The sequence below is a fragment of the Bombus bifarius genome, unplaced genomic scaffold, assembly GCF_011952205.1.
Source record: "Bombus bifarius isolate JDL3187 unplaced genomic scaffold, Bbif_JDL3187 scf7180000008008, whole genome shotgun sequence".
Lineage (NCBI taxonomy): Eukaryota > Metazoa > Arthropoda > Insecta > Hymenoptera > Apidae > Bombus > Bombus bifarius.
This window is the reverse complement of record NW_022884386.1, coordinates 2269714-2292705: the sequence shown is the minus strand read 5'-3', so window position 1 is coordinate 2292705 and position 22992 is coordinate 2269714. Positions and strand designations below refer to the sequence as shown.

The window sequence follows — 22992 nt, the reverse complement described above, 5'->3', positions numbered from 1 at the left end:
ACGTAAGATAATTTCATTGTCTAACTGTATGCATCTTAATTAATCATGTCTATTGTCTCTACAGTGTCATTTAATCGTTCGTGATTCACTTTAGAAGCTATGGAGAATAAAATTAAAATATTTGTTTTCTATTTCCTAAATGATTAATAAACTTTTTAAGATAAACGATCTTTTTTGCTATTACTCTTAGAGTCCTCTTAGAATCCTCTTTCTCAATAAAACGCTAAAAATATTTCACATCGAATTCTACCTCTAGTGTTTTCGACTATTCTAACTAAATAATCCGCGATAGCTTCCAAAACACAGTATCCATTAATTTTGTTGGAGAAACTACGTTAGTTTCTGCGATTAATCTTTGCTAATGGTTTATGTTGCTCTTCAAGATGTTGCCGCAATTAATTTCGTTAATGGGCGTACATTTATCTTTTTAACATTCTAATCATTAATTTCCTGAAACGATATTATTTTTTGGGAAACTATCATAGTATCATAGTAGTTATGGACTTTATCTATAGATTTAATTGCTAATGTTTCAATCATTATCTCGCTAATCCTACCTAATTCAACCTACATATATATATATACCTTTCTAAAATTTCTACTTTAGCTCAACTTCAACCCTATCGATGAATCTATCGAAAAAAGCACTCTTTATCATAAAACATCCTTACGAAGATATGAACTATCAGGGATGTATCAATTAAAAACACCTAGTTACACCAACTTTAAATCTGCCAAGAAATCTAAATTAAAAAAATTCTCTTTTACATGAAACATCCTTATGAGGATAAACTTAGACATCGATCAATTTTATCTTGTTATCGAAGAATGGTAACCTTAATCTTAATTTTAATCTTATCAATTTTAACATCATCTGGTTATAGTAAACTTAAACCTAGCAAGAAAGCTAAAGAATCGTTTGTCACGCGATACATCCTTATAAAGGTCCTTGTAAACTATCAATTTTATCTTTAAAGGATATTTACCAAGAAATACTTTGCAGTTATATCAATTTGAAGCCTAAGAAAAGAAACCTGTAAATAATATCCTTTCCTTTTCTTATAAAAATGTAATCTGTCACCGATCAATTTTATCTCGAAAAGATATTTACCAAAAATTTCGTAACAGATATTTTTTTTTGCTTATCAAAACAAACTCTAATAAACGAATAAATCATATGTCACGTAGTGCGAACGTGCCCTTAAAGAAAAGAAGAGATCCCCTGGCGTCGACGCAGTACCACAGAGCAAACAAAATAATTTGGCTACGTGCTCAAGAAGAAGAGGGGCTGAGGCATCCCGACCTGTGGCCTCTTCAGCTCACATTGTCCTCGTGGAATCGCGAACTTTAGTCAGTGGATTCGAGGCCACCATGCAGTCTACACAACTGGGCCTAGCTTTATTAAAACTTCGTGCACATCTCGGGATACTGTGTCGCCTAACAATGGATCGGTCGATCGTGGTTGAAAAATCGTCGATGAAAACGTGATTCGTCTAGTCGTCCATCGATCAATCCTCACTGTGTACTGTTTTCTCGCGTACTTGTAATGGAACTTTTAATTTACGGAACTTTTAAAATATCGTGAGCAACTTGGAACAAAATAGGGGAAAACAAGGAATTTAATAGAAAATATTTCGTCGTCGATCAATAATTCTAATTTTGGAGAATAAAACTTTTGGAGATGTTTCGAATCAGAAAGCTGAAAGTTGACATTAATTACTCGCGAGTGGGAACAAACAGACAGCAATAAATATCGGATGGTTGACGAGGAATGTGCGGCCTCGAGGTCTAAATGTCTCTGGGAAGCTTCGAGCCAATGTTGAAACGCGATCTCGATCGGGACCGAACTATCGATTGACAAACTCGATGATTTCTCAATTTGGTCTACGTCCAAGAGGATCTATCGTTCATTGACAGCCTATTGTCGTTACTTTTCTTCGAAATTTTTAATTCTTAACGTGTTGTCCGAGATTTAGATTAAATTCCATCTATCTCTTCCTCTCTTTCTCTCTCCGACTCTCAAGCAAGCAAAACGTAAATTTTCTCGTGCACAGATGACGTGTTTACGTGTTTAGTAACGCGATGTAATCCTCGCGGTTACGTCGATCAAACGTTGTTTAGGATGGTCGAAGAAATTACGATCGTGAAATAAACCGAAATCGGGTGGAGTTTGTGACGTGAATTTGTTGTTTGAGCGAGTTTTGGATGTAGGAATTTTTGGAATTGGTGATCTCCACAGCCTGTAGACTACAGGCTTGTGTGATAAGATAAAGAGAAGAATGTCAGCGATTGAAAGCGCGTGTCTGTGATTCTCGAGCTGGCTTTCGTGTCGTCCGGTTCAGTGTCAGACAAAATGACTCTTTCAGTTTGTTAGTTGGGCTACGAATAAAGCTGGCTGATGGTAATTTTCAGTTTCTGTTTCGGCGTTCTCGTGCTAGTGAGTATTTCGAGTTTTTCCAGTTAAATTGAAGTTTTCACTAAAATTAGGTGTTGGAACATTCATGAATGTGGAATATCGGTTTGTGCAGGAAATCGTGTTTGCGTATAATATCGATTCAATACAAATGAATTTGTAATTTTGCAAAGAATGTTATAATATTGTTATAATACATTCGTCGTGAGTAGCTGGTGCTCGTTTGAGAATTCCAACTTGCTTCTAAATGTTGTTCAGCGGTGTGTATTGAGTAAAAGATTTGTAAAGGATTGATACTTCATTGAAACATTATCTTTTTCGATGATCTATATTAAATGATTTACGTTAATTTTACTATGCGGCTTGTACTAATCTTTTATTTCATATTAGGATAATTTTTGAATTTTTGGAAAACGGTAGAATGTTTAAATTCTTTAAAGTAATTAAGTTATGTTGCTGACTCTTGATTTCATATGAGTAATATTACTAAAGTATTCTACTTATAATATCTCAGTACTTTTGCTAGCTTATTCTCATTTTTAATCTAATTTATCTGTGTTACTGGCTAATTTTCTTAAGCGATAAAACTTATTTTCCTACGTATCACGTAATTTTATTTTGAAGAACTTATCAATTTCTTGATCTTTCGAATAACTTCATCTTAGCAATATCTCTTTCAAATAATCTACAACGTTATATTATGTTAATGCCATAAAGAGCTATACGAAAATATCTATAGTAAATTCTTAAAATCTATGAATCTTTACGCCTGGTAATTGCTTTCGATAAGCCTAATTTTTCTTCGTCGTACAATGTCATTATAAGGGATCTCATCACCATAAAGGAACTTCGTGTAATTGCAGTTTTCAATGAAAAATTTTAAACCAAAGGAATAATTTGTGCAGTAAGAAACATGTCTCGTGTAATTTAGTGTCAATCAGTGTTAAACACTTTCAAGTGCTCAAACCATGCAAGAACTTCATCCTTTCTATTATCATGCACTCTTCAAGAATCATGAAAACCAAATTCGCCTTGTACACGTTTTTCATGGTAAGTTTCAATTGTTTTCGGTCAATTTACAAACATGCTGTTTTATGTTCAATAGTGTTGTAAATGCCTCATGAATATTCAGAATTGCCTACTCATTCTGATCCAGTCTCTTTCTCACTCGATACTTCCTGTACTACCAGCATACGTACGTATGTATGCACATCGTTCTCGAACTTGTTCCACGGCATTGAGGAGGAACGTTCAACCTGTTTGCATTTCTCGAACATGCCGAATTCTCGTTTTCGAATTAATTATGCGAGTCACGTTTCTTGTCGTGAATCTTTTCCCTATCGTAAATATTCATGTATCATAAATATTTGCAAAGAAATTTTCTGTTATCTTTGTATGTGAATGGAACGTTATCTCTGTAAATATAACTTAATTCGAATAATTGATTTGCCAATTTTTCATGATTTTTTACCAGTTTCGTATCTTAGAGAATTCGATTCGGATAATTGATTTGTGAATTTTAATAAATCATGACAGTTCCAGTTCTTAGAGAATTTACTGTGGATATTTGCTTGAATAATTTTTGTAATTCTCGAACATTTGATTTCTTGGCGAATTTAATTTGGATAATTGATTTGGATAATTTGATTAATTCTTAGCGATTTTATCTCTTAGGTAATTTAATTTGATAAGCTCCCTTTATATACGTATATCTTAGTAGATCCTTCCTTCGACAAAAAAATATTGGAAGAAGTACTGTAACCTAACTTATTGTAACAGGATTTATAACAGGAACTATCTTTCTTTTTTTCTTTTTTTTTTCTAGAATCCAGTCAATGAACTGTGAACGATATGTCAAAGAGGAACAAAGAATTGTGCACGAGGTGAGAAATTGCTTGGAGGATGGGTTGCAAGACTAGTATGTTGGAATGTATAGAGGATACAGGGGAGGCGGAAAAGAGAAAGCACTCGGATATGGTCAACCAAGGATCTTTACTCGGTAATTTCTCTCTTTACCCTTCATGGAATTTTAATTATGCATCACGCTGCAAAATTCCAAATATTTAGCCTTTTTAATCATCAGATATGTTACTTATTTCTTATTATTCTTTTGTTTTTTATTCTTCTGTGTCCTTTTATAGATATTTTTTATAGACTATTAATACTCGAGGTAAATTAATTTACAACTGTTTCGTCGTAACTGTTCAATTACTCACTAATAAACTTTTCTTAATTGTTATTCACAATCGAATTAATGTTTCTACAGTCTTTGTAAATAATAAAATTTTTTATCTATTTTGAATTATCTTTTTAACTTATAATCCTTCCATTTATTCATTGATAATCATTTTCTACTCTTAATTAACAATCAAACAACTAAATATTTCAATAGTAATGCTTGCATTGCTTTTTTAAATGATTAAAAAATTCTGTTACCTCTTTTCTATGTTTATGGTCTGTGTGCTAGTTTTTCAACTACTTTATTGTCTTATTCTTTCATTAATTCTAAAATTAATTATATTTTAACTAACATAGGAATCAAATTAGCGATAATTTTATAGTAATATAGTACTTTCACTGCCATTTTAGTTAATCAAGAAATTATACCAGTTTTTCCTACTTTCCAAATAATAATCTATTTTTTTTAAAAAAGCTTCTCAAAATCAAGTTAAATAATCCATTCGAGAAAAGGCCGTTCCTACGTATCTTCAAATTTAAATCGAATTTCAATTTAAATTACTCTTTTCAGTGAACGTAAAAGTAGCCATTCTTACGCATATTCTAAAAATCAGAATTCTAAATTCGAAGAGAAGATTCCAAAGTCTAGAATTAATCTTAACGTTCTGTCAGTTACATCAGCCCAATGATGCTCGCAATATTACGGCAAATTGAACTACTTAACGCGCAACGATCTATCGTGAAATAATCCCAAGCGGATTACACGATACGTATGAGTACTGCTGGTTACATTCGTATAATCAAATCCTCCGTTATTTTATTTCTCATATAATTCATATTTTATCTCGTATCTCATATTTTATATCGTTTTCTTATCTGATCGTACAACTGTTCGACAACACGTTTGAAAGAAAAAGGAAAAGGAAGAGAAGCTATCATCACACGAGTTACTCGAATTTATTATCGATCGTTAAATCACTGATCAGATCTGATAATTCCGGATGGCACACGCCGGGAAAGCAACCTCTTCGATGTCGGCTCGCGTACGTCCGACGAACGAAAATAAATATTGCAATCAGCTGAGGAGTATTGCGTTTCGCAAAGGAGCGGCACGAGAGAGTACCACGAGTGATTCTCCTTGACCTAGTCTCTCTACGATGTGGCCATACACTGTATCCTCGACTGGAGGCAATGTTCGAGACATGAATTAATTAGAGCCGCGAGGTTTCGGAAAGCTAACTACATCCCTGGTGAATTTTGATGGAACGAGTCGTGAGTCAATCTTATTCGGGTATTATAATTCTAGTGTCATGTAACGAATTTTATTCGGCAATCGTAAGTTCAATATCGTGTATCAATTTCATTCGGAAATTCTAATTCTAACGTTGTGGATGAATTTTATTCAAGAATCGTAACTCAAATGTCGAGTATCAATTTTAGTCGAGAAACGTAATTCCAATCTAGCGATAACAATTTCATAAGGAATTATGATTTTTAATGTTACATTTTTATTTAGCGATAGCAATTGTAACAGCGTGTATCGATCTTATCCAAAAATTGTAATTTTAATATCGTATATCATTTTTATGTAGAAATTACAATTTCTATGCTGCATGGTGATAGGCTGGATCGTAGCTCGATCATGGTTAGATCGCGTGTTTCTAAGGGGTTGCAAAATGAATTAATTTCGACTTTGATGCAACATTGTCGAAAGAGATGCTTATAGATTGAGCTTTCTTTTAGATTTCGTCTGATCTTTCTCGGCGTTTTAATAGAGAGATGGGTTTTTGAGCAAATGTTATTTGAAAATTCTTATAGCGGAGGATAACTTATAAAGATTTAGTACTGTAGTACTTGTTAACACTTGTTAATACTTCTTGCTTGTATTAGTTCTAATTTTAGAATCTTTGAAACAATCCACTGTCTCTCGTTGTTTTTAACGTTATTAATAGTCGAATGGAGGGGGTGAAATTCTTCGAGCATCGTCAAATAAATACTACATACAGTTCCCAGTGCCATTTAAATTTATTCCTATTGAATGAATATAAATTTTGCTTCTCATTTTTTACTAAGAACTTTACAATTTTCCGTCTTGAAAATAAGCTCTAAAACACGTGCCACGAAAATTTTTTATTCCTTGCAGTATATTTATCTGAATTCTTTAAATATTTAGATGCCATGCAATTTATATATCCTTTCCAATTTATATACTCACGACGAATTGATCAAAAATATCGATATCGTATTAAATATTCTTTTCTCGCTCGTCATCCACCTCCTCATTAAAATCCATCCATTTGAATATCCCCGAAGCAGAACGCGTTACTTTGGTTGTTTGTAAGCAAGAAGCTCTATCATACAAGCCACAAAGGTACAATGTCGAAACGCTATATTGATTCTGTGATAGGGAGCCACATATATTTGGGTCGATGGTTACGAATGCAAATCAGACACAGATAATGCCGGATGGCAATTCCATTCGGACCTTCGGGAGCGTGCAAGCAAATTAGCTATGTGTTATTCATTGTTCTGCTCTTGTCATTGAAGCTCACTAATAAAAAAAACGCAACTTTTGTCTTTCTAAAAGATCGATCAGTAAGAGAATCTTAATTTGAAATCGTAATTTAATAATCTTCAAGATATTAATTTAGAGTAAGACAGTATCCAGTTACGTTTTTGGTGTAAATGTGATTCAAATATTGGAAATTATCATTGGACAAAGTGGCAGAGGAATCATGCAGAAAAAAGTATCAGCTTGGAAATATTTTACTCCTTTAGTCTGAAAGCCGAAATAGAGGTGTATTTTTGAAGTTTGCCTTGTGTTTTACTTAGCATCCGATTCTCCTATATTTTTATTCAAATACGAAACGTTATCATTTTGATTCAAATTGCTTGAAAGTGGCAGAGAAATGTTGCAGGAAAAGATACGAATTAAAAAATATTTTGCTCTTTCAATCTGAAAACTGAAGTAGCGATGCACTGCGAAGTTTGAAGCTTCTCGTTTGTTTTACTCGGCGCTCTATTTTCCTGTATTCTTTTGAAATATGCGAATTTTTATAACAGTCTAACGTATTTCGATCGAAGCATCTGAGATTATATTCGGCCACAGTGTGTACGTTTAATGTAAGAGAGAAATTAGATGATAACTTACTAGATTGGACAGGTATCTGTGGCTAGGAATATCTCGTTTCGTACTAGATTTAGTCTGGACTATGTCTGAAAAATAGCTTCTTATTATTTGTTTAATCGAAACGTCTTACCTCAGTTTTCATTTAAACGTAAGCTTCGTTGTGACCAATCTTGTGACCATTGCGTAAGATATTCAAAGAGAAATGTCCAACGTTTTTCTTCCGTGTTAGATTGAATCTGAACTATTTTCGAAATACTTTCTCCTTAACTTTCTAATTGACATTTTTACTAATACCCTCGATTGAAATTTACTTGAAATCTGTACTACCATCTTCAGCTGTTTAATTGACATCGTTTCCAATACTGACATCTTCAAGCGTCAATTTTCATCGAACGATCTCATAGACATTATCCAAGATATCGAAGGAAAAATTGTCTAATTCATCCGTAAAATTTTAGTAACTTCGTTCAAACTCTATCAGACTCTCTTCTAGAATATTCACAATTTACCGACTTCAAATGAATAAACATCATCTTTACATCTACACAATAGCAATGCACTTAGCGGGCACCTTTGACGACAAACATTTGCTCAAACATAGCTTTCATTGATCTCAATTATTCTACAAGCGCCATTTCACAAACTGCACGTCCTACTCACACTTATCAGAAAGAAATCAATTTCCTTGATATTTCGCTTCAATCGTACAATACTCTAAACTCTCTAATCGATTGCCGTTATTTATCAAAACTAAAACAGCAGGCACAAAAATACCAAGCAGATATCTTCAACGTAACAGCCAAATACAAATATTATTGGTATCAATGTATCCGTGGCAACATTGTCTCGTTAAAGCGATGGTTTTTTAATTACAAAATCTCTATAAGAAACGGTAATATTACAGTTTATTCAATTACAGTCATTGCTCGAAGCACTTTTGCAAGAGAAAGAAAATAATTAACGAGCGTCTCTAATTGCGAAATTTTATTCGGCCGGTCGTGTTCCTTTGAGCGTGTTCGTGTTTAACGAGTATACACGGCTATTGTACCACGAGTTTCTCCAACGACCCTATCTCGTTTCTGAGGCCACTCACTCACGCGTAGAATTTTAACCTGCACATTTTGGTTCCGTCGACCAGTCGTTGTCTTTGAGCCGCTTACAACGCATCGTTCGCTATACGCGCGCCGATTTCTCCCCCTGGATTTCTTGAACTTTCTTAACTGTGATTTTCATCTTTAAACTTTTAAGGAATCATTTCTTCTTTTCTGCCGAAGTGTATCGTGACTAGTAGTAGGTGGACATGGACAGTGTAATTCAAAGGATTGGAAGATATCGGAGGTCGCAAGGAATTTGGCCGAGTGCACTTGTTCGCAAATCTTTTAATTTCGGTTTTCCCTATTTTCGAAGCTGATTCGATAAACTTCTTTAATTACCTTGGTGACTGTGGTGAATCGAAAAACAGACGATTTAAATGTCTATAAAAATACGATGTAACTGAACTCGTTATATAATAGAATTTTATATTTTTATTTTGACACTGATCTACGTAATCGAAAAATCGATCATTTCACAATTTGCATACAGTTGATTGCCGATTTTTCAACTATGTACCGAGCATCAACTTAGATTTTTGTATAAATTTTAATAAACAGCCAGACGACACTGTGATTATTTATTTATAAATTCATATATGGCATCTCCTTCGAATGACTCTTTCTTTCCAAACGAAGGATTAAATATTCTGGATGACATATTACTTAGCAATGGTACGTAATCATATCAGTAGTTTCTCTTTTATATTGAAAAAAGTCGTGTAATTTTTCTTACCAGCACAGACAAATTACGCAATTATTAAGCACGGGTCAAGAAGTAACACGATATCTGTTTCTCTGATTCAAATATTCTCTCCTATATCAACTTTCTTTAGTTTCATCGATAGGGAGAAAACTCTTCGCTTCGATGAATATCGTAAGACTCTGCATATTGATATTCTTCAATTCCAGCGAACTGCGATTAATAGCAATTTTAACATTTTTGTAAAAATTAAGAACGAGTCAATAAGCTAGAAAATTTATTTCTTTGATCAAGGTATTCTTTCTCGTATCGATACTTTTTAATTTTCTTAATAAAGAGAGAGCTTTATTGTCCGATAAAATATTATGCCACTCCACACATTCACACTTTGCAATTTAAAAAAAATGCGATCAGTAATAGCTGTACCGTTTTTATAGAATATAAAGGACAAGCCAAGAAATCACAATATTCTTTATAGATAGTCAAATTTGACATTTTCGTACTTGAATATTATGTAATTCTACAAGCTGAAAGAATGGAATTACTTTAGTCTGAGTGCCATAAGAAAGGGCATGAATCGGGGATCAATTTAATCAATAGCTATAAAAATTCTCATTACTAATCAAGAAAATATGTATACCTATACAATATACGTAGTTCTCTATGGTATACTTTGTCGATTTTAGTTTAAAACGATGGCGTTTGTTTTGTCCCTACTAACTCTTGCTCGCGTTGTCCAATTAAGGCGCCCTACTTTCGATCAATTATCTTTAAACTCTGATCCATTCGAATCGAACGATAAATGCTGAATGATCCTGCCATAAAAGGTGAAGATAAGGTATTATGTTTGACCTCGTTCACACACACCCTCTTTCGATTTGCTCATTTTTATATTATAGAATTGCTCCCACGAATTTGTCAACTTTAATTATCCAATTTGACGGAATATTTATAGCAGTTAAGTGCCATACAAATTTTTATTCAGTTATACAATATATTGATTATACGCTGTGCACTATAAGGATATAAATACTTCATAAAAAAAAAAAAAGATTTGGCATTCAAGATCAAATGCAATTCATCTTGTAATATCTTCTATAATAAAATATTCATAGAAACACATAAAGAGTTCGCGAAGAAATTTGAAACGCATTTTATAGTATAATGGTATTTGAGAGATCATTCCAATGAATTGATTTCATATTAAAGATAAAAGGAGCACGATCGATTAATTGTGCAATCTGTCATAGCAACAAGATAGTTGAAAACAGTCCATTGAATTGTCAATTAATTATTGTCATTTAACTATTGATCTATTGACCCACAGATTTTGTCGTGGCGGCCCGTTGATAATCTGATTGTTAAACAATCCTTGTTATTGTCAAGATATCAACTAGTAACTACTCGATTAATGAATCAATTCAAGAAAGTCTCGTTGCTGCAGCACATATAAACATACTAATGTTTAAATACTATCTGATATTTAATTTTTTTTATGCACTTTAAATTGTTTTTCTTTTATTTGAGATAACATGTCGTGTAACTAAAGTTTAACTTATATATAATAATGTATTTGATTTTTAGGGAAAACAGAATACGATGTTTTAAGAAGAAGATCGTCGTTCGAAGACGTCGCTGTTGATGACGACGAAAATGCAGATTGCTCGGCGTTAGTAAGTAAATTTCTGTTATCGTTATTACATCCCGGACGTCTACGTACATTCAATATTAGATAATTCTTTTGCCAAATGGAAGACGTTTAAAACTATTTTCCAACGTTTGTTGGCTTGTTAATTTAAAAAATGGAAAAATATTATTGATACAGAAACTAAATGTACTTATCGAATAGCGAGATCGGCGCAACGCTTTGACGATAGATGACGTATAAAGCATTTCGCCGTATTAATAATCTAGATTTACGTGTAGTGGCTCCAATCTAAGATAACGGCGTACAAGCAATGTTCCACTTTGAATTTTTCATAATAAACGAAAGGCAATCGAATCTAATTGCTGCTTATTACTATCTTTCGCACGATGCTCTATTATAATTGTTATAATTACTTTTGCAAAATATAATGTCGGCAAATAGTCAATTTTTCTGCTTCCAATATTTTTTGATGCGTAGGAAAATATTTTTTTTTTTTATCAATTATTAATCATAATGGAAACATACTTTTTCGTATCATATATGTTTTCGTAACGAAGACATAATTTAGTAACGTTAGAATCAATTGTACTGGAGACATGTATATTTATCGTTAGTCAACAATTTGTTAAGATAATGACCTGTTAAATTCCAGTGTAGTTGCTTTCATTGTAGCCATTAATTATGTTTTGCATTGCATATTTTTAATTATTTGCTACTACGTCGTTTTATGCTTTAGTCGTTTCATTTTATACCACGTTCCTTTCGACTATCTGTTTTTGTACTTTAACCTACTTTAAATATATCTCACGATGCCACTATCGATCGATATTCTTGGACTGTGCCCTTTCACCTGTGCCCACCTTTTCTCTTCTCTGTATTTCGATCACGATATATCCCTTTAAACTGTATTTTTTATTTATTATAACACAACATAATCAAAATTTTGTTGATTTCAATAAAAAAAAGAAAAAAACAGGCTACAATTGGTTATATTTTTCTCACGCTAGATTGAAAACTTTCTTGGATAATTGTTAAATTAGTGTTTTGTGGCCATTAAATTGTTTTTTTATATATTACAATTGCAAAGTAGTCGATTAACTATCATAAAATGCTATTCTATTTAAAATCTTTGGTACTCGTTCAATTTTTCGTTCAGTGAACTTAAATTTTGCTTTGTCTTTTTACTGACAATTTTTAGATTACTGCTTTTAACTATTCTTATTGCTGTTTCAAGTTTTTAAGTTATAAGAACTAGCGATACATTCATGGGTAGACATTCTAAGCTCTCAAACATCGTATCATGTCATTTTAAATCCATGATCATTTAATACATTACAATATATACTTTGCTCTTTTAACTGACAATTTTCAATCCATAAAAAATTTTTATAACGAACTACCGATATGGCATTCAAGAGAAAACACATGAAATCTCAAGATCATGCATAAATATAGACCTCAAAATTATTTTTTAGTACTATGAACTTTCTACTTTATGCCTGCTGCCTGTAAACTACTCCAAAACAATTCAATAACCATTACAACAAACATCAATCATTCCAGTGTCATTTCTATTGACTTTTATTCAATCAAATCATCCTTCAACTATCCCCTCCTTCCAAATCTTAACTTCCCCCTTAACTTTCTCAATCCGATCTCCACATCCTTCATCATTCATCGACAACATCAAACTGCACAATCCTCCACGATCAGGAGCAAAAATTATTTCTCCAAAATTCCATCCAAACCTTCAAAGTTTTCTTCATTCGATCTCCGGAAATAGAAAATAGAAGAAAGTTTATGGTTATCGCGACAAGATAAGAGGAGAGCAGGAAAAAAAAGTAGAATAATCGATTTGGAAACGCACGGTATCGGTTTTTTCTTTTCTCACGAATCACGAAGCTTTTGCTCGCTCATCAGCAATTAACCCTCTCTGAAAAAAGTAATTTAAAACAGTTTCGTTTCGAACATGTGGCAAGTTCTCAGCGTACCGTGCGGTCTCATTAATGTTACGTCAACTGTTTTCATGGAAGTTTCAAAAGGGGCGGCGACGAAAAATCATCATGATACGACCTAACCACCCTGAATATTTAATCAGTCTGTCGAGCTCTGATTCTCGTCCGAACGAATTATTCAACGACGACCTATTTCAATCCTACACCGTGTCTTTTTCTTTCTCTTAGTAGAAACACGATGTACGCCACTAGGCTCGAGCTTCTCCCGTTGCTTGGTCAGACAGACTGACTATAGACAGGGTATAAGCTACTGTCTATAGACAGTCTATAGACACCAATGGCGCAGCTAAAGAAGCTGAACGAGTGGTTATACCGGAACTGCTACCTTGCACAATTTTTCGTCGAAAAATTTTAGGAAGTTCATTCGCTCTTGTTTGCTCGCTTTAAGACGTAGATAATTAACGTTATCGAGGATTTTTTTTATTATTCCTATATTTAACTAGTCTTTTCTTCCCTATTTCTAATTAAATTAATACGTAATAAATTGATTTTAAGGTCGTCTGAATGTGATACAAACTATTAACTGATATTATTTTTGTAACAATAGATCTTTTTTTAAATAGATTGTTTGTTCTGAGTTCGCGTGGTTTTGTTCGTGTTTTAGTATTGATTTTAAAGTCTTTGAAATTTATTATAAAGTATTGGCTGACAATGAGATTATTTTCGTGACGGTAGGTTTCTTTTTTTAAATAGATTCTTTTCTGCGAGTCCGAACTGTTTGTTTCGTTTTAATTTGATTTAATGGTGAGCGTAAGCGCTAATGAAACATTCAATTATCAGATGGTTTAGTGAGCACGTTCGCAGCGAGGAGATGTTTTTGATGTTTGTGTCTGGAAAGTTTATAATAAACTACTGTAAAGAAATCTGGTTTTCAGTGGAGACTATTTTTTACCCTTTGGAAGCACGCCATTCCATAGGAACTGTTTGAATTAAAATCATTCAGCCTGTACCTCGAATTATTTCTTGCGTTCGTTTTCGTTTCTAAAATTATTCATCAATAGATATTTTAATAAGTTGGAAAGCTAGTCGTATTTAATCTCATCTTTTTAAATGGTTGAAAAATTGCTTTTACTATATATGAGTAATCTTATCAAGCTATATTAAGAAAATTACAATGTCATTGAGTCTATGAGTTTTTCAATAGCTTCGTAAAAATCGCAGATATCATTTATTTCCAATCGATCAACTGTGTTGTGTAGCTCCTTTTATCAACTGTTTATTCAATCCACTATCGATAATCGTACAAAGACACTCTTGGAAGAGCTTCTTTATCGCAGATAAAGTCGAGCTTTTGCTCCTGATAGAGAGTGGAAAGGATAATCTCGATCAACCACGATATTTTCGAGTCAGTATCGTGATGCATGTTTTTCCGTGAATGCGTATTTCAACAACGCTGTAAGCTATAAACCTCGTTGAACAATAATTTTTCTTTCCACTACAGAGTGAATATGTAATTAACGCATAATGTAAACAACTGGAACAATCGATTAATTAAACTCAATTTTCTATTCGTGAACTAACAATTGTGACTCGCACGACCTAATTCGTATGGGAGATTAATTATGCGTAATTATTACTTGTCAAGTGTACATTGATGGAATAGATCGGGTGCATCGTTTGTGTCGATTAACGATTTTCTATTACGTTCGTACTAATGATCGATTTAGAAATAAATAAGAGGCGGTCGACGCAGATACAAATCTACGTCTGCGGTTCGACCGAGGACGCGAATATCCATGGGACATCTACATGGTACAGTTGGATCACCCGCGTACTGTGCGATCCCTTTCGAAAGAAATGGGACACGAACAGAGACATAATACACGTAAACGAAATACCTCCGTCGCTTGTGTCGCCGACACAGGTACCAGAAAACCTCTGTGAAACGTAATTGAAGATTCTTTCGTATAATATTTATTCAGTTTTCCGCTGACTTTTCAATATCTATTTATGGATATCAATTTCTAAAATATATTTTACCCTTCGTCAATCTTAATAAATTTATAAATATCCATTTATAAAATATCGTTTCATTAATTTTGAAGAATTATCTTTTGATATAGCGTAATCCTCCTGAAAAAATGTTTAATGATAAAAAGATTTCGAGTTATCTTCTTTTCGCGTGCTTCTTCGTAGAAATAAACGATGTATCAAACAGGAAGAACTTTTATTACGGTTTATACACTTTCTGACTAAATACTTTGTTTTACAGAAAATGGCTTTTGGTATTCGATAATGATTACCAAGAATTGGTAATCATAAAACACTGTTCAATCTTCATGTATCCTAGAATTTGTAATCCATATTATCTTATACAATGTTCTGAATTCCAGTCGATTTTGAATTTCCTTTCGTGCTTTTATTTCGTACATATTTTTTGACGACAGAAAATAATCCAATCAATCAGGACAAATTTTTATTACAACTACCAGAATGTATACAATATGTATAGCTTGAATATATGTAACTGATCCTTCTATGTAATTTCAATTTATAATAACTTCTAGACACTGAAACGGGACTTCCTCTCCAGAATGTTTCTTCGTTTATCATCATTGCGCGCGCATGCTCCGTGTTCAAGATACGTTTTCAAACAATTCTGAAGGAGATTCGAGATCACTTCAGTATCGATTGATCAAACTGTACCTCGTACTTGGGACGTTTCGCGCGCTCAGAATAAAAGCTCGACAAGGAGAGGTACTTTGTCCTATAGTCGAAGAATCTAGGTCGAAAGAGATTTGAAGGAAGGACAAAATATAAAAGAAATAACGAAAAAAGATGTTCAGTGTCTCTGAATTTAGATAGTTTTCTAATAATTTGAATTAATACGAAATAAAAATTGTCAACTAATCGAAAGAGTTATCGGGAAATTTATTTCTTCAAATCGAATGACCAACTTCAACGTCTCGCTCTTATACGTGTTAACTTCAGACTTGTTTGTTTCTTTGCCGCGATTCCTAACATGTATAGGTTACACCACGATTCCACACCATCTAAAATCAAGCAATACGTAGTCGAATACGAATGCGAAGCTCGGAACGTCAACATGAAGAAAGTAAAACATTAAAAGGATCACCGCGTACACGAAGACGAGCTAAGGTTATCCGAGATCTCCCAACGGATCTTTACTTTAGCGAGTCCGTGCTAGTAGTACGTGCACAATTGAACGAGCCTGGCCAATTGTAGTGTTAATAAAAAAAAAAAGAAAAGAAATTTAATCTGAGGCTGACTTCTAAGATCGCTGAATTAATCGTTGATGTTACAAAGTACATCATTTATTGTCTTATTTCAGAAAGGACCGCAAAATATCGAAGCTCATCCGTTAACGAACAGTGTTCCTAGTCTCATAAAAGTAAGTCAAGCTTCTTTTCCTATCGTTGCAATTAAATGTATCCAGCGATAGATAAGCCTGTTTACGTTTCCTGACTAATAGTATTAGTCATATACAGTGTGCTCACGAACATATTTCAACACTAATGAAAAATTTCTATGAATATGTTACGCCTGTTGTATAAAACTATTTGGAACTTCATTAGCGCTGTAATGTGGAAAAATAATGGTTGTATCACTGAAATTTGAAATAAGATTGGAAATATGAATATATTAGAAGCTACGAAATACGTGAAAATACTTCATTTATTAATCAGAGAAACTGAAAAGTAGGGACAAGAGGTGATGCTACTCATGTTACTTTCTTAGATTAGTTTTAAATTTGACCAATATAATCATCGCAGCCGAGTCTCGTTACAGTGATAATAAAATTTCTAAATGTTTTTACGATACGATAGACAAGTGTTCAAATATTTCTACGTGTCACTCGTAAATCGTACAAATTCTTTGGGATTATAATTCACTATGAAATAAATTCTTCGAACGTGTCAGATATTACTGGTCTTCCCCAAAGATGACCAACAAATGGACGTTCTCGCCACCACTTCGAGGCGATTGGGATGGAGCGTGTCGGTGGCGAAAGACGCGGAAAAAGCGGTCGAATTCTTTCAAAATCGAGGTCACGAGCTAGTGATCATCGATCATCGGGGGCAACGCGCTGCAGAGGCCGATACGATTTGTAGGTACGGAGAATTATTTTTTAAAAATCAACCAAATTCCTCGGGCGTACGACTTTATATTCTAATAAATACAATCTATTTCAGGGCGATTAGGTCTAGTCCCGCTTACCATAATTCCATTATTATAGCACTTGTAAAGAAATCGTAAGCTGATTTATACTTATTTGAATCTTCCTGATTATACAATTTTTCTGATCTTTTGCTTCAAATGATAATTCTGATTTTCCTTTCGTGCTGGGATTATAATAGGTTCCTTATGCACGGCGAGAAAGATAAAATTGTGACGCTGGATTTACTGGAGACAGGATTCAGTAGAGTGAGTTTCTAGAGTAATTTTGGAAGACTCAGATTTTAACCTTGATGAAGTCTTTCTCCTTTTTCTTAACTGTTTTAAATAAGATTATGGACGCATAGTATTCGGGGACTCGTTTCAGGCTCTAATGGAGTGTTCCCACGAGAGACTCTTAATAAACGAACTAGTAGGAATTTATGCTAGTGCGCTATTACCAAGGACACAACTGGCGGCTGCCAACGCGCTGTATGTAGCTCTTGACAGATGCCGCGACATGGTACACGTGACGAACGATAAACATATTGTACAGGTAATACGAGTTCTTAATTGTTTCATTCGTGTATAATTAATGAAAGACCCACATCTTTGACATTTTAAATATTCATCACGACGATTGTACCTCAATTTTTTTTATTACTCTACATATTATTATATTAATTTAAAAACATGCATATATCTTTCAAGATTTTGAACGGTTCATAAAATTATTAAAAGAATTATCGATATCTAAATCTTTTTAATTGTATCTCGTTTATTATATATTCGGCGTTAGCGACCATATATCGTGTACTTTTTTGATTACAGTTTGTTAATAAAATTAGCGAGAAGTTACTAGGCTATAAGACCAGCGAAATCTTGGGGAAAAGCATCGCGGATATAGTGGTCTACGATAATTTTGTTCTAATGGAACAACACATAAGCAAAGGCCGGGAATTCGAAGGGAACATGAATTGTAAACGAAAGAACAATCAAATGATCACAATCAGTTGCAGGGTGATACCTTTCAGTATTAGCTTGAAGTAAGTGAATTCGGAATTTATCCATTTTGTCGTAGAATACATTATTTTCTATCTTTCTTTTACTCGTCTGTTCTACCAATGGTTTTCTATTTTCTTTCAGAAAACCGACTCATTATATTTATATATACGATACGACGTACTTGTCGGAAAATATTGGCTCGCTCAGCCCGACTCCGTCACAGTCCGTGTATTCGAGAGGAAACATGATTGTGTCTCAGAGAAGGACATCTGATATGAAGTCCAGCGAGGGTAATATTTTCACTTTCAACTTGTTATTTAGAATTCGTGGCTTTTTAATGTTTCGTAAGAAACTTGAAACTAATCTAGTACTTTCGTCTTTTGTCTCGACTTAGAAATAAAAGACATTTCGTCGTTGGAATCATTTAATTAAAATTACTAAACAGCTAATTTTAGATCTTCTGAGTAAGTCTCGATCACAATTATACAAGACATAAAAATAATTTGAAATTCGATTCTTTCATCTTGTTTTCAAAAGAGATAAATATTTCAATCAATCATATACAACTTGGAAATAGGTTGAAATTCGAGAGAAAGGAAGAATAAAAGTTCTGACTACATGTTTTCAAGATACATTCCAGTCAATCAAACTATCTGTATTTCAGTCTCTGGAATATCGATACATGACCATCATAAAATTAAAAACACTGCACGTAGAATTTGTTCGTATGTTCGCAACTGATCGACTGATCAGTATTTTTGTATTTTCCACGAAACGATAAGGATTTTCATTGAATTGCAGGCCGCAGGCGGTCCAGTGCACACAAGTTACACAGTTTGCAATTAGATGCACCCATTACAAAAGTGATCAGCCTTCTTTCTAACGCGATCACCGAATCTACGACCCCTGATACAGCAGCACAAATCGAAAAGGTACATTTCCCTTTCCTTCTTCCTTACAAATTTTACTTTGAGATACTTATAATAAGATAATATAATGGAACCTGAAATATTTATATTTAACGTAATAAATATTAATCAATTACCTAGGCCATTGATATTCTCAAAACTACCGAACTGTATGTGCCATCCCTAAGAGAAGATACCGATCCAGTAACAACCGATCTCGTCGGGGCCTTGCTTGCCGTAATATTCAAATTATAAAATATTCTTTCTACGTATCAACTATTTTGCGACTGATTTCTTAACGATTGATTTTTCTTTTTAATATTAATCGACACAGTCACCGAGGAAAGCGTGGGAATCGAGGAGATCATCAGTTGAATCGACGCGAGTTTCGATGTCAAAGGCTTTCACTACGACTACTTCCTCGCGTATGCAAATCAAAAGTTTCAGAGGGCCTCAGGAGATCGCGGAAATTTTGGAAAGATGTTTGGAATGGAATTTCGATATATTCAAACTAGAAATATTAACCGAAAAAAGGTACTTGGTTCTAAAGAAAATTGTTTTAGTTGATATACCTATACATTTTTTTATAATATTACCAAGTATAGAATTAATTAAGTATTAAACTTCTATCGATTAATTTATCCGGTTGCAGGCCACTACTCTTTTTGGGGACGACCATCATGAATATGTACCGCGTGCCTGCCAGACTCGGTTGTGAAGAAAAGGTCGTACAGAACTGGTTAACCGTAATCGAGATGAATTATCAGAGTCGAAATAGTTATCATAATTCAACGCACGCTGCAGATGTGTTACAAGCTACTGCTAGATTCATGCAGTCTGAAAGGCTGCAACAGATCTTGGAACCTTTGGACGAGGTCGCGACTCTGGTTGCGGCTGCTGCTCACGACGTCGATCATCCGGGTAGATCTAGGTAAATTAAGCTCTACTTCCACTAATCAACTAATCTAAGTAATTCTTTAAAACTATATGTCTCGAATATTCGTTCAATACTCTAATCGATTTCAGTCAATTTCTTTGCAACTCTGACAACAAACTAGCGATTCTCTACAACGATCTATCCGTCCTTGAATCACACCATGCAGCACTAACTTTTAAATTATCACTGTCGGATGACAATGTGAATATTTTCAAAGTAAGTTTCAAACGACGGTCGAGTTTATACATTTTTGTTTAGTCCTGAAAGTCGAGATATTTTGTTACGATCGATTATTTAATTTTATAGAACTTGGAAAGAGACACCTATAAACAACTTCGTCAAACAGTGATAGACATGATCCTAGCCACCGAGATGACGAAACATTTCGAACATCTGGCTAAGTTCATGAATATTTGCAGTGCAAGGATGATGGACAGCCCACAATTAGACGTAATGTGCCTATTTATATCTCTTTCTGGCTTTTATCCTTCCTTGATTAAACTTCGAACTCAGTCAATTGCCAGTTGGTTTATTTTTTATAAATCTATTACAAAGTCATTTCTACTCGATATTAAACACTATGGGTTCTTATAAGCAGTCCTATTAATCTCCCTAAAATTTGAGTGCAGGATTACACGGACACCGTGGATATGTCAGTTGTGTTACAGCCAGAGAATGTAGTATTGGTTAAAAGAATGATGATCAAATGCGCGGACGTGTCGAATCCGACTCGACCATTGAAGTGTTGCGTCGAATGGGCCAGACGTATCGCAGAAGAGTATTTTAATCAGGTACTATTACTTCAATAAGACACGAATGATTTACTTACACCGTTGGAATTCAGAGATTTTTATTAATCTTGCAACATTCTTCTTGTCATTTTTATCTTAATCACTAAATGTTTCTGTTGTTAACAAATGTCTTAAATTCAAGAAAAATATAAGAGGCGATATACATACACGTGATTTTCCTTTCAATTTTATTCAAAAATTACTCCGAAAATATCTTTTTATGAAATAATATGTCCTTCTATTTTTTGAAATCGGAATAAGATTGGCGTGTAAAAGTTCAAAGACAAAATTAAACTAAATTCTCTAAATTATAATATATCCTCTTCATAATTATGTATGTATGTACATATAATTATACTTCTTGAACTTCAAAACAATGTTTCGTGTTTTTTTCTTTTTTTATTTTTTATTTTTTTTTGCTTAATTCTTCCTCGCTTAGAGGTGTTGTTGGTTTTAAATATTAAAAAAAGTTTATCCATAAAATAATTCCAAGGGCGCATGTTCGAGTTCGTCGATATGATTTTATAATTTATTGCAGACTGACGAAGAAAAAAGGATGCAACTGCCGGTACTGATGCCAATGTTCGATAGAGCAACGTGTTCGATACCAAAAGCGCAAATCGGTTTCGTCGATTTCATTATCAACGACATGGTCGAGGCGTGGGATGGTCAGTGATGCATCTACGTCTTTGCTCAGACGTATTTTTGTATTTGTGCAGCGCGTAACTCTGTTTTATTTTCAGCATTTATCGACATGCCAGAGATGGTGGGATATATGAGGCAGAATTACGAGAAATGGAAAGAATATAACGTAAGGAATTATTTAATTCTTGAATTTTACTCTTGTTTCTTGAACTGCATTTTTCTTCAATCTCTAAATTTAACCATATTCAAGGAACGAATGAAACTATTCTTTTTTTATCAACAGCCAAAGAAGATGAAAGATACAGTGATTGAGTCTTACTTTTGACACTTGTACTTACTGAAAGTTTAAAAATTTTGTAAATACTAATAACATAGTGCTTCAATATTAGTCTTGTGTTTCAAATTTGACTTTTGCTTCTAGGATCGTTTTGTATTACTCTTTAAATTCCTTCGCAATTCTTTTAGAACTTCACGAGATTCAATTATATTAGAAAAACGGAGCAAAATTATCACTAATCAGAAAGCTTAACAAATTTTGTAACCACAAATAGTACTGTGCTTGAATTTCACCACTCTTGTTCCTTGAATTTTACTCTCGCTTCTTGAACTATTTTGTACGAGTATTGTTCTCCGACTTCTCTCACTATTCTTGCAAAACTTTACTCAACTCAGTTATACTCGGTAAATGAAACGAACTATTTTCTTTATCAATTGTTAAAAAGTTCGAAAATTATTCTTGTGTCTTGAACTTCACACTTGCTTCTCAAACAATCTCGTATTACTGTTCAACTTTTACTGCTATTCTTTAAGGGCACTATCTAAATTCGATTATATTCCAAAAATAGAACTATTTCTTTCATGAATAAGCGAAAAAGTTAAGAAAATATTGTACCGAGTTTCTATTTCGTTGGTGATCAGGATCGAGGCATATCAACTTTACCGGACATCGAAAAGATACAAGAGCTCCCCGAACTTCGAATATACCACCTACCTTCGTGACCCATGGAAATCAATCGTCCCTCTTATACTCTTTCGTCCGTCCCAAAATACAATAACCCCGTACAAACGATTTGTAAAATATTCGTTATATTTAAGGAATAGAGATAAATAAATATACGACGCACGTCGTACAGTTGTAAGCCTTTTTTTAGAAAATACATGTAATTCAACCACTCTGTCTTATTACATCCTTTCCTCTTCTTCTACCTACCCACTTTCGTGAAAGTCCATCTATTTTAGGCTCATGACACCACGAAACGAAATGGTTCGCCGTCATGAAAAATATTTCTTTCTTTACTCATTTCTTTTCCCGTATGACGGTAAACATATCCCACTGAAATTATTTCCAACCGTGAAACCTAAAGAACTTTGATCATGCTCAAAGTTCAAGTACATAACAGAGTTTAACAATT

The 22992-nt window shown here is 33.7% G+C and overlaps 1 protein-coding gene across 6 annotated transcripts; it reads left to right on the top strand.

The window, feature by feature from the left end:
• The first annotated feature begins 321 nt into the window (after positions 1-321).
• On the top strand, positions 322-22752 carry LOC117206735 (high affinity cAMP-specific and IBMX-insensitive 3',5'-cyclic phosphodiesterase 8-like). 6 transcript variants are annotated; one of them, XM_033446322.1, is made up of 20 exons: positions 322-2437; positions 3277-3463; positions 4239-4412; positions 11100-11188; positions 16471-16530; positions 17061-17392; positions 17498-17564; positions 17683-17850; positions 18126-18340; positions 18441-18589; positions 19101-19231; positions 19349-19444; positions 19542-19741; positions 19860-20138; positions 20234-20360; positions 20451-20594; positions 20774-20935; positions 21474-21603; positions 21679-21746; positions 22499-22752. In XM_033446322.1, the coding sequence occupies exons 3-20, from the start codon at positions 4316-4318 to the stop codon at positions 22577-22579; spliced, it is 2595 nt and encodes an 864-aa protein (XP_033302213.1). In that variant the 5' UTR covers positions 322-2437; positions 3277-3463; positions 4239-4315; the 3' UTR covers positions 22580-22752. The 6 variants fall into 6 exon arrangements, 5 of the variants coding, with proteins under 5 accessions (XP_033302213.1, XP_033302214.1, XP_033302217.1 ...); XM_033446326.1 differs by lacking the exon at positions 322-2437 and having other exon boundaries at positions 2680-3463; positions 17061-17251; positions 17333-17392; XM_033446323.1 differs by lacking the exon at positions 3277-3463.
• Positions 22753-22992: the final 240 nt, after the last annotated feature.

Coding starts and splice junctions, on each gene's coding strand:
- LOC117206735 (XM_033446323.1), top strand. CDS start 4,316: ATGGGTTGCAAGACTAGTATGTTGGAATGTATAGAGGATACAGGGGAG. Junction 17,851..18,125: donor ACGATAAACATATTGTACAG/GTAATACGAGTT, acceptor TTTTGATTACAG/TTTGTTAATAAAATTAGCGA. Junction 21,604..21,678: donor CATGGTCGAGGCGTGGGATG/GTCAGTGATGCA, acceptor TTTTATTTTCAG/CATTTATCGACATGCCAGAG.